General features: G+C 37.7%; 1 protein-coding gene across 1 annotated transcript; it reads right to left on the minus strand.

Annotated features, from left to right (window-relative positions):
- Positions 1 to 5,246: 5,246 nt before the first annotated feature.
- On the minus strand, positions 5,247 to 5,890 carry LOC120273780 (uncharacterized mitochondrial protein AtMg00810-like). Its single transcript, XM_039280483.1, has 3 exons — positions 5,500 to 5,890; positions 5,368 to 5,444; positions 5,247 to 5,258 (listed from the first exon to the last, which is right to left on the minus strand). Exons 1-3 carry the CDS (start codon positions 5,888 to 5,890, stop codon positions 5,247 to 5,249), a joined length of 480 nt encoding a protein of 159 aa, XP_039136417.1.
- Between the last annotated feature and the right edge of the window lie 6,717 nt (positions 5,891 to 12,607).

Here is a 12,607-nt window from a genome sequence, read left to right on the forward strand (position 1 = left end):
TTTACCTTTTCCTTTACCTAAGACTGCTCTCAGATGCCGCATTGTCTATCTCTTCCTTAATCCCAAGGACATATTTGTATCACTGTGGAAATTTAGTGAGAAGCTGAGGATTATCTTCAATGGTGGTGATAATAGTAAAGGCTTGGAGTTCAACAAGGCATTCCATTTGTTCTCCAAAGGGAGGGCTCCTTATGGCCCTTTCTGGGACCATATTCTAGGATATTAGAATGAGAGCTTGACTAGGCCTGAGATGGTGTTGTTTTTGAAGTATCAAGACATGATGGCTGATCAAGTGAATCATGTGAGAAAACTAGGTGAGTTTATGGGGTGCCCTTTCTTTGAGAATGAAGAGAGAGATGAAGTAGTGGAAGGCAGCATTGTCAAGCTTTGCAATTTTGACAATTTAAGCAACCTTGAAGTGAACAAGAATAATGATTTGAGCTCTGAGGAGATGAAGATATTTATGGTGCCATCATCTGTTTATTTCTGGAAAAGGAAAGGTAGGGGATTGGGTGAATCATATGACCATGGAGATAGCGGAGGAGTTGGATTCCATTACTAGGGAGAAGCTGCATGGATCTGGGCTTAGTTTTGAGACTACTAGTATTAAAGCTTCCATGCATTCTTCGTCTTCTCATGTTTAGGGTTTCATACTCATATGTCACGTCTTCTCATGTGATAAAAGAAAAAGGGATCAATGTATCTCATAAGGCTTGGCCGAGGTTCAATACTTGTCATAAATTTAAGGTATAATACCCGAATTAGTCCCTTTACTTTTCTCTCTCTTCTCTTTTGGTCTCTCTACTCAGAAATGCACCCCACTAATCTCTCTACTCTTAAAAATGACCCAATTTAGTCCTTCTACCCTTAACCTCTTCTCATTTAGTCCCTCTACTCTTGAAAAATACAACCAATAATTAGCCTATTTTAGAGTGGAAGGGACTAAGTAGAACCATTTCCAAAAGTTGAGGGACTACTTGGGAGCATTTCTGAGTAAAGGGACCAAAAAAGAAGAGAGAGGAAATTAAAGGGACAAATTCGGGTATTATACCTGAATTTAAATCCCCACTCATAAATAATTAAATGCCTATTGTTATGTTTTATTTAACTACTCATGTATTAATTGCCGTAACTTTGTTTTGTGGTTGGTTGTGTTTGTAGTTTAATTAGCTGACTAGAGAATGAGATCAAAGAAAGTATAGAAGAGAAAATAAACACTTAGTGGAGAAGCCAAAGGAATGGAGAAAGTAAACTACCATTTTTCTCCTTAATATCAAAGCAATATGTACTTATACTACTAGTCTACTAGAGCCCATGTGTTAAAGCAACAAAAGAATACATGCTAGAAAAGTAAACACAATATAAATTACTAACTAGACTGCATGGATTTCACTAGATAAGTCACTACATTGTTGATGTGCATTTACTGCAAGAAACATTGGTTGTAGCGACTCAAGTTGATAGCGAAATTCTGAGATCCGCCACTATTTTGGCGTTAATCCAGAAAGTGCTATGAAAGTAAAATTATTGTCATTTTTTTAACAATATAAAACATGATATAAAAGAGAACTATGAATGCAACCACAGGGGGGCAGAGGCTCGGAGATTCACGACGACGAAGAAGAAGGCATCAATCTCCATGCGATGCAATCTCTGGTTCATCGTCTTTTTTTAGCCCTCGCTCTCCTCCACATCAACTCTCATGGCTCTTTTTCCAAGATTCTTCTCAGTAACTCTGAACCCCTTTTGTTGGAATCCCTAAGATCATTTTTCTCTTTCTTACCAGTGCTCATCTGCCTTTTGATTTCCTCTAGCCCTACTTTTTTAGGTAGTCTACTGATTTCTATTTTTTGGGGGTTTTTTGAGGTTTTTGCTGGGAATTTTTTTGGTGTTTGGTAGAATGGTGAAATGGGGTAGTTCGCAATTTATGTTGATTTTTTCTATGTCTCTCTCACGTTTCTTTCTTCTCAAGCTCCAGATCTCTTTCTCTGTCTCTCTCGCATTGGAGCTATTCGATCATGTGATTCTAAGGTCTAGGGTTGATGCCATGGTTGTCTACAAATGCCACAATGTATTCTCAGTCGATTCTAGTTTGAAAATGCGATGTTCAATTGGTTATCATTTGTTTCTTTCTTTGATTTCAGTCTTTGATTTGTAACAACAGCCTATACCCAGTCTTCAATTGGTAACAACAGCAAATAAAAAAAGTGGACCAAAATAAAGAATAAAGCCGGAAGATTGGGTATAGTGCGACCCTAACTGCCATGCTATTGCTGTTGCTCCACCTTCATCGCTTGATGTATGAGTTCCTATAGAGTGTTGTAGGGGAACATCTCCACTTGATTAGCATTTCACGGTTGAGACTGCTCAAGAATCTCGACATGTTTGCCTCAGCACTTTCTCGCATGTTGGTATGGATCATCAGCACCTCCACCTCCTTATAATATTCATCAACGGTTTTTATACCTTGAACAAGCCATTGTAGCATGTTATATATATCTCTTTGGAAGTGTGGTGGAATAAAGCGGTATCGCATAGCCTTCTTTATAGCATCCCATGTGTGAATATAGCCATTACCCGCAAATATCCTGTCTTCCTATAATTGGTTCCACCATGTTAGTAGATAATCGGTAAATTCAAGAGATGTTAGGTTTATCCTTTTTTCATCGGAAAAATCATGGATCCTGAAAATTTGATCACACCTCGCCTCCCACTCCAAGTAAACTTTGGGATCCGCTTTGTCACTGAATGGTGGGGAAGGCCTTCATCATTGTCATGGCGTGGAAATTGCCGATGTCCATAACCAACATAACCGGGGTCATGATGGTCATGACAGTCGTCAAACCCACCTCAGGTTGGAACACGCTCGGCGAGGGCCCGGTCAGTAATCTCACGTAGGGTATCTTGCATGACCTTCTCAGATCTCCTCCCGTATTGACATAATTGATTCTCACGACTCACGCTGAAAGTGACTAACAAATGCATCATACTCGCTCAGATAACCGGTGCATTTGTCTTGTGGTATGAACCAACAGGGTCATCATCATGACAATTAGTTTCTGAACCTACCATGTTAGTGGATTTGAAGAAAAAAAAAGTATATATGTGAATTCACACTAATCTCACTCACCTCTTACTTACCAAAGCTCTTATGCCTTCTCGTCGGATCACAGTTATGCCAAGTGGTAGTTTTCCGTATGTGATTAAGTGATTGAACCGAAGGTTTCAAAAGAACTAGCTTGGGGTTTTTAGTGGAGTTTGATTGGCTAAACAAGAAGGGAATAGTACTGAAATCTAGTAAGTGCAAAACAAATAATAATTTGATGAGATATAATATCTAGATTGCTAGAAACTCTAATCCAAAATTTTTTTTGTAATGGCCTTTCTTGAACTTTCTTCCTTTCCTTTTGTTTTGTTGTGCTCTTTTTTTGTGACCAACAACTAGGGGAATATGAACAGATTATAAATCTAAAATACAATACTCAAATAACGGTACTAATGCAAAGGTTAGGTAATTTTTGGTTATTTTTAGGTTTGTGGACTATGGGACTGAAAAAATTATGAAACAATTGAGATTGAATCAAAAGGTTAATATTGGAATAACGTATCCTACCATGTCAACGAAAGCTTTGATATTAAATGATAGGCTCTAACTTGGTGAAGAAGAAGGAGATCTAAATGATGGCGCGATCTTTACAACATAGGATCTAGGTTGAGGGATATCTAGCTGCAAATAGCCAGGGATGGATGCGATCCGTACGTTAGGGACCCGACGATCCAAAAACTTCAAGAACTCCAATCCCCTCGTCCCGAGCGTAGAGCACGTAATTAGGAAAAAGCGAAACTTTCCTCTCACTTATCCGGGAGAACTCACAAGAACAATAATAGTAAGATAACTCTTATTTCGTGAATAATAATCAATGTTCTGCCTTTCAAAAAAGAAGGTACAAGGCTATTTATAGCTGACTTAAACTTGGGATAGAAGAAAACTATCTTATTAAAATTGGCAAGGGAATCAATCTAAAAATAAAAAATAAAAATTTGCTAGGAAAACAATCTAAATTAGAAAAATAAAATTGGTTAGAAAATCAATCTAAATATGGGAATAGTATTCCGTGGGTACTGTAGCATGTGAAGATGGCAGACAAATCTCTCCACTCTTAATCTTGGAATATTTGATTTCCTGGTTGATTGGGATTTGATTTTGTTTCCTTTCAGAAATTGGGTTGATTTAGGAAAGAAATATTTTGGGCTAATTTGTCATAAAAGGAAACCACATCTCCCTTTGTTTGCGTGGGGCCAGCAATGATAGGCACATTTTTCTTCTTGGACGTGCATGTGAGTGTAAGGCCCACATATGGCGTAGCTCCAAATTTTTCTCTTTTGCTATCCTCTTGTTTGACTAAGTCTGTAATTATGTCCTCACTTCCGGTACACCTAAGTATAATTAAGGTACAAGAAATTGGAAACACCACCATATCAATATAATTTAAAAATAAGCTTAAGTTCGTGTTCACCTGCCTTTTGGATTAGTTTAGCACGACTTTGTGTAATTGGTCCTTGATATGCTTACTCTTCTATACCAGCTAAAGTATTACTTTTCATAGGTTGTGTGGTTGGCATGGGCATGATGTCCACATCAACCAGACAATTAAAAAGATCATTGACTTCCATGTCATCATCTCCTCCTTTCGGCTCTCGTACTCCTACCCCAATTTGACTAATGATCTTCCAACTCCTTGTGTACTCTCACTTATAAATAATCTATCCATCTGTATTTATAATAGTCCATCTGATAGGGACGCAAGTGTATGTGTTGATCATGCAATAAAGTGCTAAAAAGTGAGATGTCGGTCCACAGGGAAGAATGAGATTACTAGTACTAACCTTAGTTCTGAAAATTAACCTAAACAAAATAGTGATGTGTGTGAACAAAACTAATAGAAAACAGAAGCAAAGAGTATGAAAAGAAGGAGGAAAAGTTCAGGAAACTACAAACTCCAAACAAGGTTTTGTAGTAGATATGCTTTTGCACAGATAATGCCTTTGTCATTATGTCTACCACTTGATCACTTGTGTTGCAATATTCCAACTTAATTAATCCATCTGAAATTAGCTTCTTGATGAAATGAAATCGTATTTTGATATGCTTGGTCCTCCCATGTAGCACAAGATTTTTGGCAATTGCTATTGAAGATTTATTATCACAATAAAGAGTTGTAGCTCTGGTTTGTTCTTTCCCGAATTCACAGAGTAACCTATGAAACCAAACAGCTTGCCATGCAGATGCAGTAGCAGCTATGTACTCTGCCTCCGTGGTTGATAATGCTACAATATCTTACTTCTTTGAATTCCACGTCACTGCACCTGAACCCAGACTGAACACACTTCCTGATGTGCTACGTCTATCACAAATGGAGCCACCCTAGTCACTGTCTGTATATCTTGACAAAATTGAATTTGGAACCTTTGTACACCATATTCCAAAGTCTAAGGTACCTGCAATGTACCTGAGAACCCTCTTTGCTGTACCATAATGCTGTTTTGAAGGAGCTTGCATAAACCTAGATACAATGCTTACTGAACATGCTATATCGGGGTGCGTGTGCGTCAAGTATATCAGTCCACCTATTATGCTTCTGAACTTCATTGCATTTGCTACCTCTCTACCATCCTCTACTTGTAATTTCTCATTGACATTTATTGGTGTAACAATGTTATTGCAGTTCACCATGTGGAAGCGTTTGAGTAACTCTTCAGCATATCTCTTTTGTAAAATAAACACCCCTTCCATTTCTTGTTTAACCTCGAGTCCTAGGAAGTAATGAGGTAGACCAAAATCTATCATCTCAAATGTATTCATCAACCTTTGCTTGAATTCATCCACCATTGACTACCTTGACCCCATATAGATGACATCATTAACATATAAACAAACTAATAGCACACTATCTCCCTCCTTCTTCTTATATAAAGTTGCTTCACAACTACTTCTCTCAAAGCCTTGTTGAATAAGATGATCATCTGTTTTACTATACTATGCTCCGGGTGCTTGCCGTAATTTATATAAAGCCTTCTTTAGTTTATAAACCTTGCTCTCACTTTTGTTGATAACAAACCCAATAGGTTGTTTAACATACACCTCTTCTTGTAGCTCACCATTGAGAAATACCGATTTAATAACTATCTGAAACATGGGCCATTGAAGCTATGCAGCCAAAGCTATGAAAACCTGTATAGTTTTGAATCTGCCTACCAGTAAGAAAGTCTCGTCGAAGTCTACTCCTGGTGTTTGTGAGTATCCCTTCACCACTAACCGAGCTTTGTGCTTTTGGAGAGTACCATCTGCTTTATACTTTGTTTTAATCACCCATTTTGACCCTACTGATTTCTTCCCTTATGGTAGATCAACCAAATCCCAGGTTTGATTTCTCTTGATAGCTGTGAGCTCCTCTTGCATGGCCTCTCTCCATTCTTGCTTTAGGGAAGCTTTTTCATATGTGGTTGAATCGGTAACAACCAAAGCAAATGTACATGAATCATAAATCTCCCTTAACGACTTGCCTTTTTGTGGTGGTGTTTTGTCTGAAGATAACTCAAGCCTTGCACTTGATTGAAACCCACTGATAGATGAGTTTGTTGATCCTTCAGAAGTTTGTGTTGAATTTGAATATCTTGAAGTTGGTGCAGGTGCTTCATTTGACTCTCCATCAATTTGTATTGAATTTGAATGTCTAGAAATTGGTGCCGGTGCTTCATTTGACTTTCCATCAATTTGTATTAAATTTGAATGTCTTGAAATTGGTGCAGGTGCTTCATTTGATATTTGTTCTTCTATAGCTTCAATTGGAATCTTTGACTGCACTTCATTGTCTTTGTTCCAACTCCATTCTTCCTCTTCATGAAACACTACACTCTTGCTTATAATCACCTTACAACTTATGGGATTATACAATTTATATGCATTTGATCCTGTACAATATTCAATGAAAATATATTTCTTTGATTTTTCATCTGGCTTTCGAAGATGTGGTGAGTTAGAAAGAGCATAAGCAATACAACCAAAAACCTTGAGATGAGCTATAAATGGTTTCATACCATTCCATGCCTCATACGGTGTTTGATTAAAACCAGCCTTTGTAGGTGAGATAGTTGCCATATATACAGCTGTTGCAACTGCCTCTGCCCAATACTCGTTTGGCAATTATTTTCCCTTCAACAAGCTCCGCACCATCTCCATTATGGTTCTATTCTTTCTCTTTGAAACTCTATTTTGTTCAGGCTGTCAGTTGCCTCTGAATTCCATGTTCATCGCAGTAAGCTTTGAATTCATTGGAGAGATATTCACCACCCCTATTAGTGCGCAGAGCTTTTATGTTGTGGCCACTCTCCTTCTCCACATATATTTTGAATTCTTGAAATATTCAAAAACTTGTGACTTATATTTGAGAAAGTACACCCAAGTCATGCGAGTGAAGTCATCAATAAATAGTAGGAAGTATTGACTTCCTCAGAGTGACTGCGTGTGCATTGGACCGTACACGTCTGAGTGTATAAGTTCTAATGGTTTAGAGCCTCTCCAAGTGCTTTCAGTAGGAAACAATCTCTTCGTCTGTTTGCCATACACACACCCTTCACAAACGCCAACACGATCAATGCTAGAAACCCCTCGAATTATTTCCTTTTGACTCAATAACTTCAATCCCTTGATATTTAGATACCCATACCTCAAGTACTAAAGAGAGGATTCTGTTAGCATCTTCTGTTAACTAGACAACAATTTTGCACATTCAACACCTGGAACTTCAATAGGGAACAATCTGATCGTTGTCCTTTGGATGTTTGCCATTTGCTTGTTAGTGGTTTTATCTTTAATGTAGTAGGCTTCTTGTTCAAACACTACTGAATAAACACATGATAATATTCCCCCACACTTAGGGGATTATGAGCAAGGCTAGGGACATGCTGAACATCATGGATCTGTTTCAATTTTCCTTGACTTGTCTTGACCACAACTGTGCCTTTGCCTTCTACTTGCACCTCCTTATTGTCTCCAAGTCTTACCTTCAACTTATGTGACTCATCTAAATTAGTGAACAAGTCTCTCGTGCCCGACATGTGGTTTGAACATCCACTGTCAATAAGCCAAATGGAACTAGCAACATTGTTAGTGCCATAATGAACCATGAAAAGGTTGCTTACCTCACTTTCCTCAGCAAGGTTTGCAGACTTGTCTTTCAACCAATAATCTGACTTCATATGGCCAAACTTTCTACAGTAATGGCATTGAATGTGGGCTTTTTAGTTTCCTTTATGTTCATTGCCGAACTGCCGAGGATTTGCACTTCTGCCTCTGCCTCTATCATGGCTTCTTCCTCTAAAATTTCCTCTGCCTCGACCTCTAACATGTGCCATGTCACTTTATCTAGCATTAGATGTCTCCCCCTTTAGTTGTAATGTCGCTTTTCTTCGCTCTCCATCGTCCCCTGCTCAACCTTGCCTCATGGGCCTGAAGAGAGTCGCTCAGCTCATCAACTGAGAAAATAGTGAGATCTTTAGACTCCTCGATAGCTACCATGATGTGATCGAACCGTGTAGTCAAACTTCTCAGAATTTTAGCTACCACAGTCTGGTCAGAAACATTGTTGCCATACACCCTCATTTAGTTCACAATGGCCACCATTCTAGAGACATAACTCTGCACAGATTCATTGCTCTTCATATATGCCATTTCAAACTCATGCCTTAGAGTTTGAAGCTTCACAACAATCACCTTTGGAAAGCCTTTGAAAATCAACTTGCAAAAATACTCCATGCACATTTGGAGGTTGTGGCAGCGAGAATCCTTGAAAACACACTCTCATGTACAGCTTTGTTGTATAAAAAGAGTGCTTTTTGAATCTCTTTTTGATTCTCCTTGAGCGGTGTTCCTCATTAGGATCCATATACCCGTTTTCGAAAGAAGATACCAACATAATCATCAATTAATATTTTTATATCTCCTTCTATCTATCAATCGCGAAGTGATCAATTTTGTGGGTCCCCATTAGAACCCCTCATAAATGGTAAGAGTTCAAATTTTGGTTGAGAGCACATTTGTCACGCCCCAACCCCGGCTCGCCGCATCCAGTGCGCTCGATTAGCGGCCGCACACCCTACAAGACCGAGACCCAGGTAGGTGTGTAAGGCCTCAAAACCTGATTCTCAAAGCGGTGAGCGATTAAACTCCCCGATCACGATTAAACAACAAATTATGAGCTTGACGACCCAGTATGTACCCACTAAAAATATCGGGACGATAAAAGTTTCAAAATTTCAAAACTCAACCAAGTATTATAAAATACAAGTTTATCAGAATAAAATTAGAAGTTACGTTTTTTAATAAAACATAACTAATCAAAAAGTCAAGCATATATGTCCCACAAATAACTATTGCCAAAACAAAATGTCAGAGGCCATATGTTTACCCTCGGTGACCCAAGCCAAAATATCAGAGGTCATAAGTTTACCCTAGGTGACTCGAGGAATTATCGTAGAGCCGTTATTTTTTTCTCGACGAGACGGTGGAAAACTATAGTTTTCTATTTCACGATACATGTCAACCACGGTCAATGTTTAACCCCCAATGACAGGGCTATTGCAAAGTTAGTTGGGGACTAGAAGTTGCTATGTCAAAATACGTAATGTCCAAACATTTATCAGAACAGAATACATAAATTTGATGATCTCGTTTTCAGATAAAAATAATTCCAATTCATTCCAAAACTAAATCGAATTTCAAATAATAAATAAAGTAGTAATTCAAAATATATTTCGAAATAATAAAGCATTTTTCTCAAAAATTTCAGAAACTCAAAAAGACTAGGATTTTCAAGTATATATATATATATATAATAGGATTTATATGTGGGATACTTACCAGATTAACAACCAGATTTCGAATTCTTTCATCAATCGAGTTTTCTTAGGAAGTCCTATATTTGGGAAAAATCAGTCAGAATTACAACTAAATCAAATTCTAAAATTCACACGAACGTAAAAACATATTCAAGACACTAACAAAACTACCAAAGTCGAGACTAATAACCAATTCCCCTACAAACCTTAAGATTGAAATCAGCAAAGCTTTGCAAATTATAACACAAATCATAAATTTCAATCTTTTTAAGAAAACTAGACATCTACATCTATAACATATCCAAATCTCACAATGATTTGAGATCTACGGAATTTAAGCCATCACTTTTAAAAATCATGAATATGTAAAGTAACAATTTCAGACATGCCCTTTTTAATAAAATATATCTCACAACGTATAACTTCAAATAAGATTAATCTTTAGGAGCATATAATTAACTCAGAATTGAACAAATTCCTTATTAAACATGAGCCCCTGATTCAACATCTAAGATTTTTCAAATTCTTTTGATCAAAGTTCATGCTTCCTGCAGAAATGCCATTGAGCACCACTATAGAAATCTGATCATATCTCACAAATTACATGGCTACAAATTCTGAAATTTGGAAGAGTCAAAGATAAAACCATCCTCTATAACTTTCTTATATAAATCTAAATCTAAATCAGAACTTATAATCATGAAATTAATAAAAAATTGTTGAAGGGCTGCGGAAAAATCCTGTCCACATCACTTGCGTCTAAAACTTATAATTTACAGGATACTTATGTAAAAATTTTGAAATTTTCTAGGGATTTATCCAACGTCAAACTTTACAAGTTTCTTATTCGACTCTCCTCCAAATTTGGCCCCTAAGACATCTAAAACCGAAGAGGAGTTTATGCTATGCTGAAAGGAATGTTTGAATCTTATCCTAAAATTAAATCAAATCAACATCCTCACCAAATTCTAACCCGAACTAGTATCATGCCACAACAATTATAAGGAAGAGTATCAAAAAAATAAATTAGAACATTCTCTCAATAATAACAGTGAAACAAATCCCTGACAATGAGACCCTTCTCCTGTCCTCGCCGCCACCACCACCCGCAAATAGGGAGAGAAAGAGATGAGGCAAGGTCTCTCTCTTTATTCCCTAAATGGTAATCTAAAACCGAAAGAGGTGAACAGACGGCTAGGGTTTCAAAACTAAAAACAAAATCAATGGCTAGGATTATAAGTAAAAGCAATGTCTAGGATTTAATTAGAGGGTGAGGCTCACAACATTTCTGAAAATGTAAATAGTGAGTGTGAGGGTGGTTTTAAAGTTCATATATGCATGAATCCTACCTCCACTTACTCTGCTGAGATTTGTGTATGTCCTTTTCTTTCTTAGTTTCTTAGCCACCCATCTTTGCAATATATGTATATATATCTATAATAAGACTGTATTTAAATGGTATAATCACCAAAATAGTCAATGTACTTTTCTCTATTTTCTCTTTTGGTTCCTCTACTCAGAAATGCTCCCGATTAGTCCCTTTACTTTAAAAATGTACCCACTAATTAGAAATGCTCCAAATTAGTCCCTCTACTTTTTAAAAAAATGCACCCACTTAATCCCTCTAATTGGGCAATTTTTAAAAGTAGAGGACCATGGCATTTTTATAGTCGGTAGATTTTTCAAAGTAGAGGGACTAGTCGGAAAGCATTCTAACGCAGACCAAAAGGGAAGAAGAGAGAAAGTAGAGGGACCAATTATGATAATATACCTATTTAAATCAATCTCAAAATATCAACCTCTCTCTACAACAACTCTCTGCATGGAAACCTTACTACCAGAAATCTCCCAGTACTTCAACCACACCAAGAGCCCAACAAGACAATGACAAAGATTATTGACGTACATCAATGTCATCATCTCCCCCTCTCGGCTCTAGCACTCCTCCTACCCCCCTGTTTGACTAATGATCTTCATCTCCTTGTGCGCTCTCACTTTATAAATAATCTATCCATCTCCATTTCTCTCTCACTCCATCCGTTTCTCTTCTAAACCACTCTATATATGTATCTAAATCTTCTCTATATTTCTCTATATTTCTCAATCTCTTGATGGCAAGTCAACCAGATTATGCACCACCTTTCTCGCAGTGCTTCCTTTCACCAAAGAACCAACAAGACATTGAAAGAGATGAACAAATCTACAACTCCTATGAAAAGCTCACCTCCCAACTTCCCATCCACCATGACTGGCCTCCATTTTAAGCTCTAACTCTTCCAATCCTTTTGGATGCCTGCCAGGCTAAATCCTGCATACATGGCAATCCAATCCCACTTCAACCCTCGTCCTTCGGACATCATTTTTGTTATCAATGCTAAATCAGGTACCACATGGTTAAAAGCTCTTTCCTATGCCATCCTCCACCGCCACTCCTTCTCCCTCTCTGACCACCCTCTTCTCACCCACACTCCCCATCAATGTGATCCTTTCCTTGAAAATCTATTCTCTTATGGCACCATTCCAAATATCAGCGTCTTACCATCTCCCACCATCTTTGCTACTCATTTACGTTTTCTCTTTACAGCCTAAGACTCCTCTCAGCTGCCGCATTGTCTATCTCTGCCGTGATCCCAAGGATACATTGTTATCATTCTGGAACTTCAATAAAAGGTTGGGAATTAGCTTGCACCAAGATAAAAGTGAAGGCTTG

This window comes from Dioscorea cayenensis, chromosome 12, assembly GCF_009730915.1.
Source record: "Dioscorea cayenensis subsp. rotundata cultivar TDr96_F1 chromosome 12, TDr96_F1_v2_PseudoChromosome.rev07_lg8_w22 25.fasta, whole genome shotgun sequence".
NCBI classification, from domain to species: Eukaryota; Viridiplantae; Streptophyta; class Magnoliopsida; order Dioscoreales; family Dioscoreaceae; genus Dioscorea; species Dioscorea cayenensis.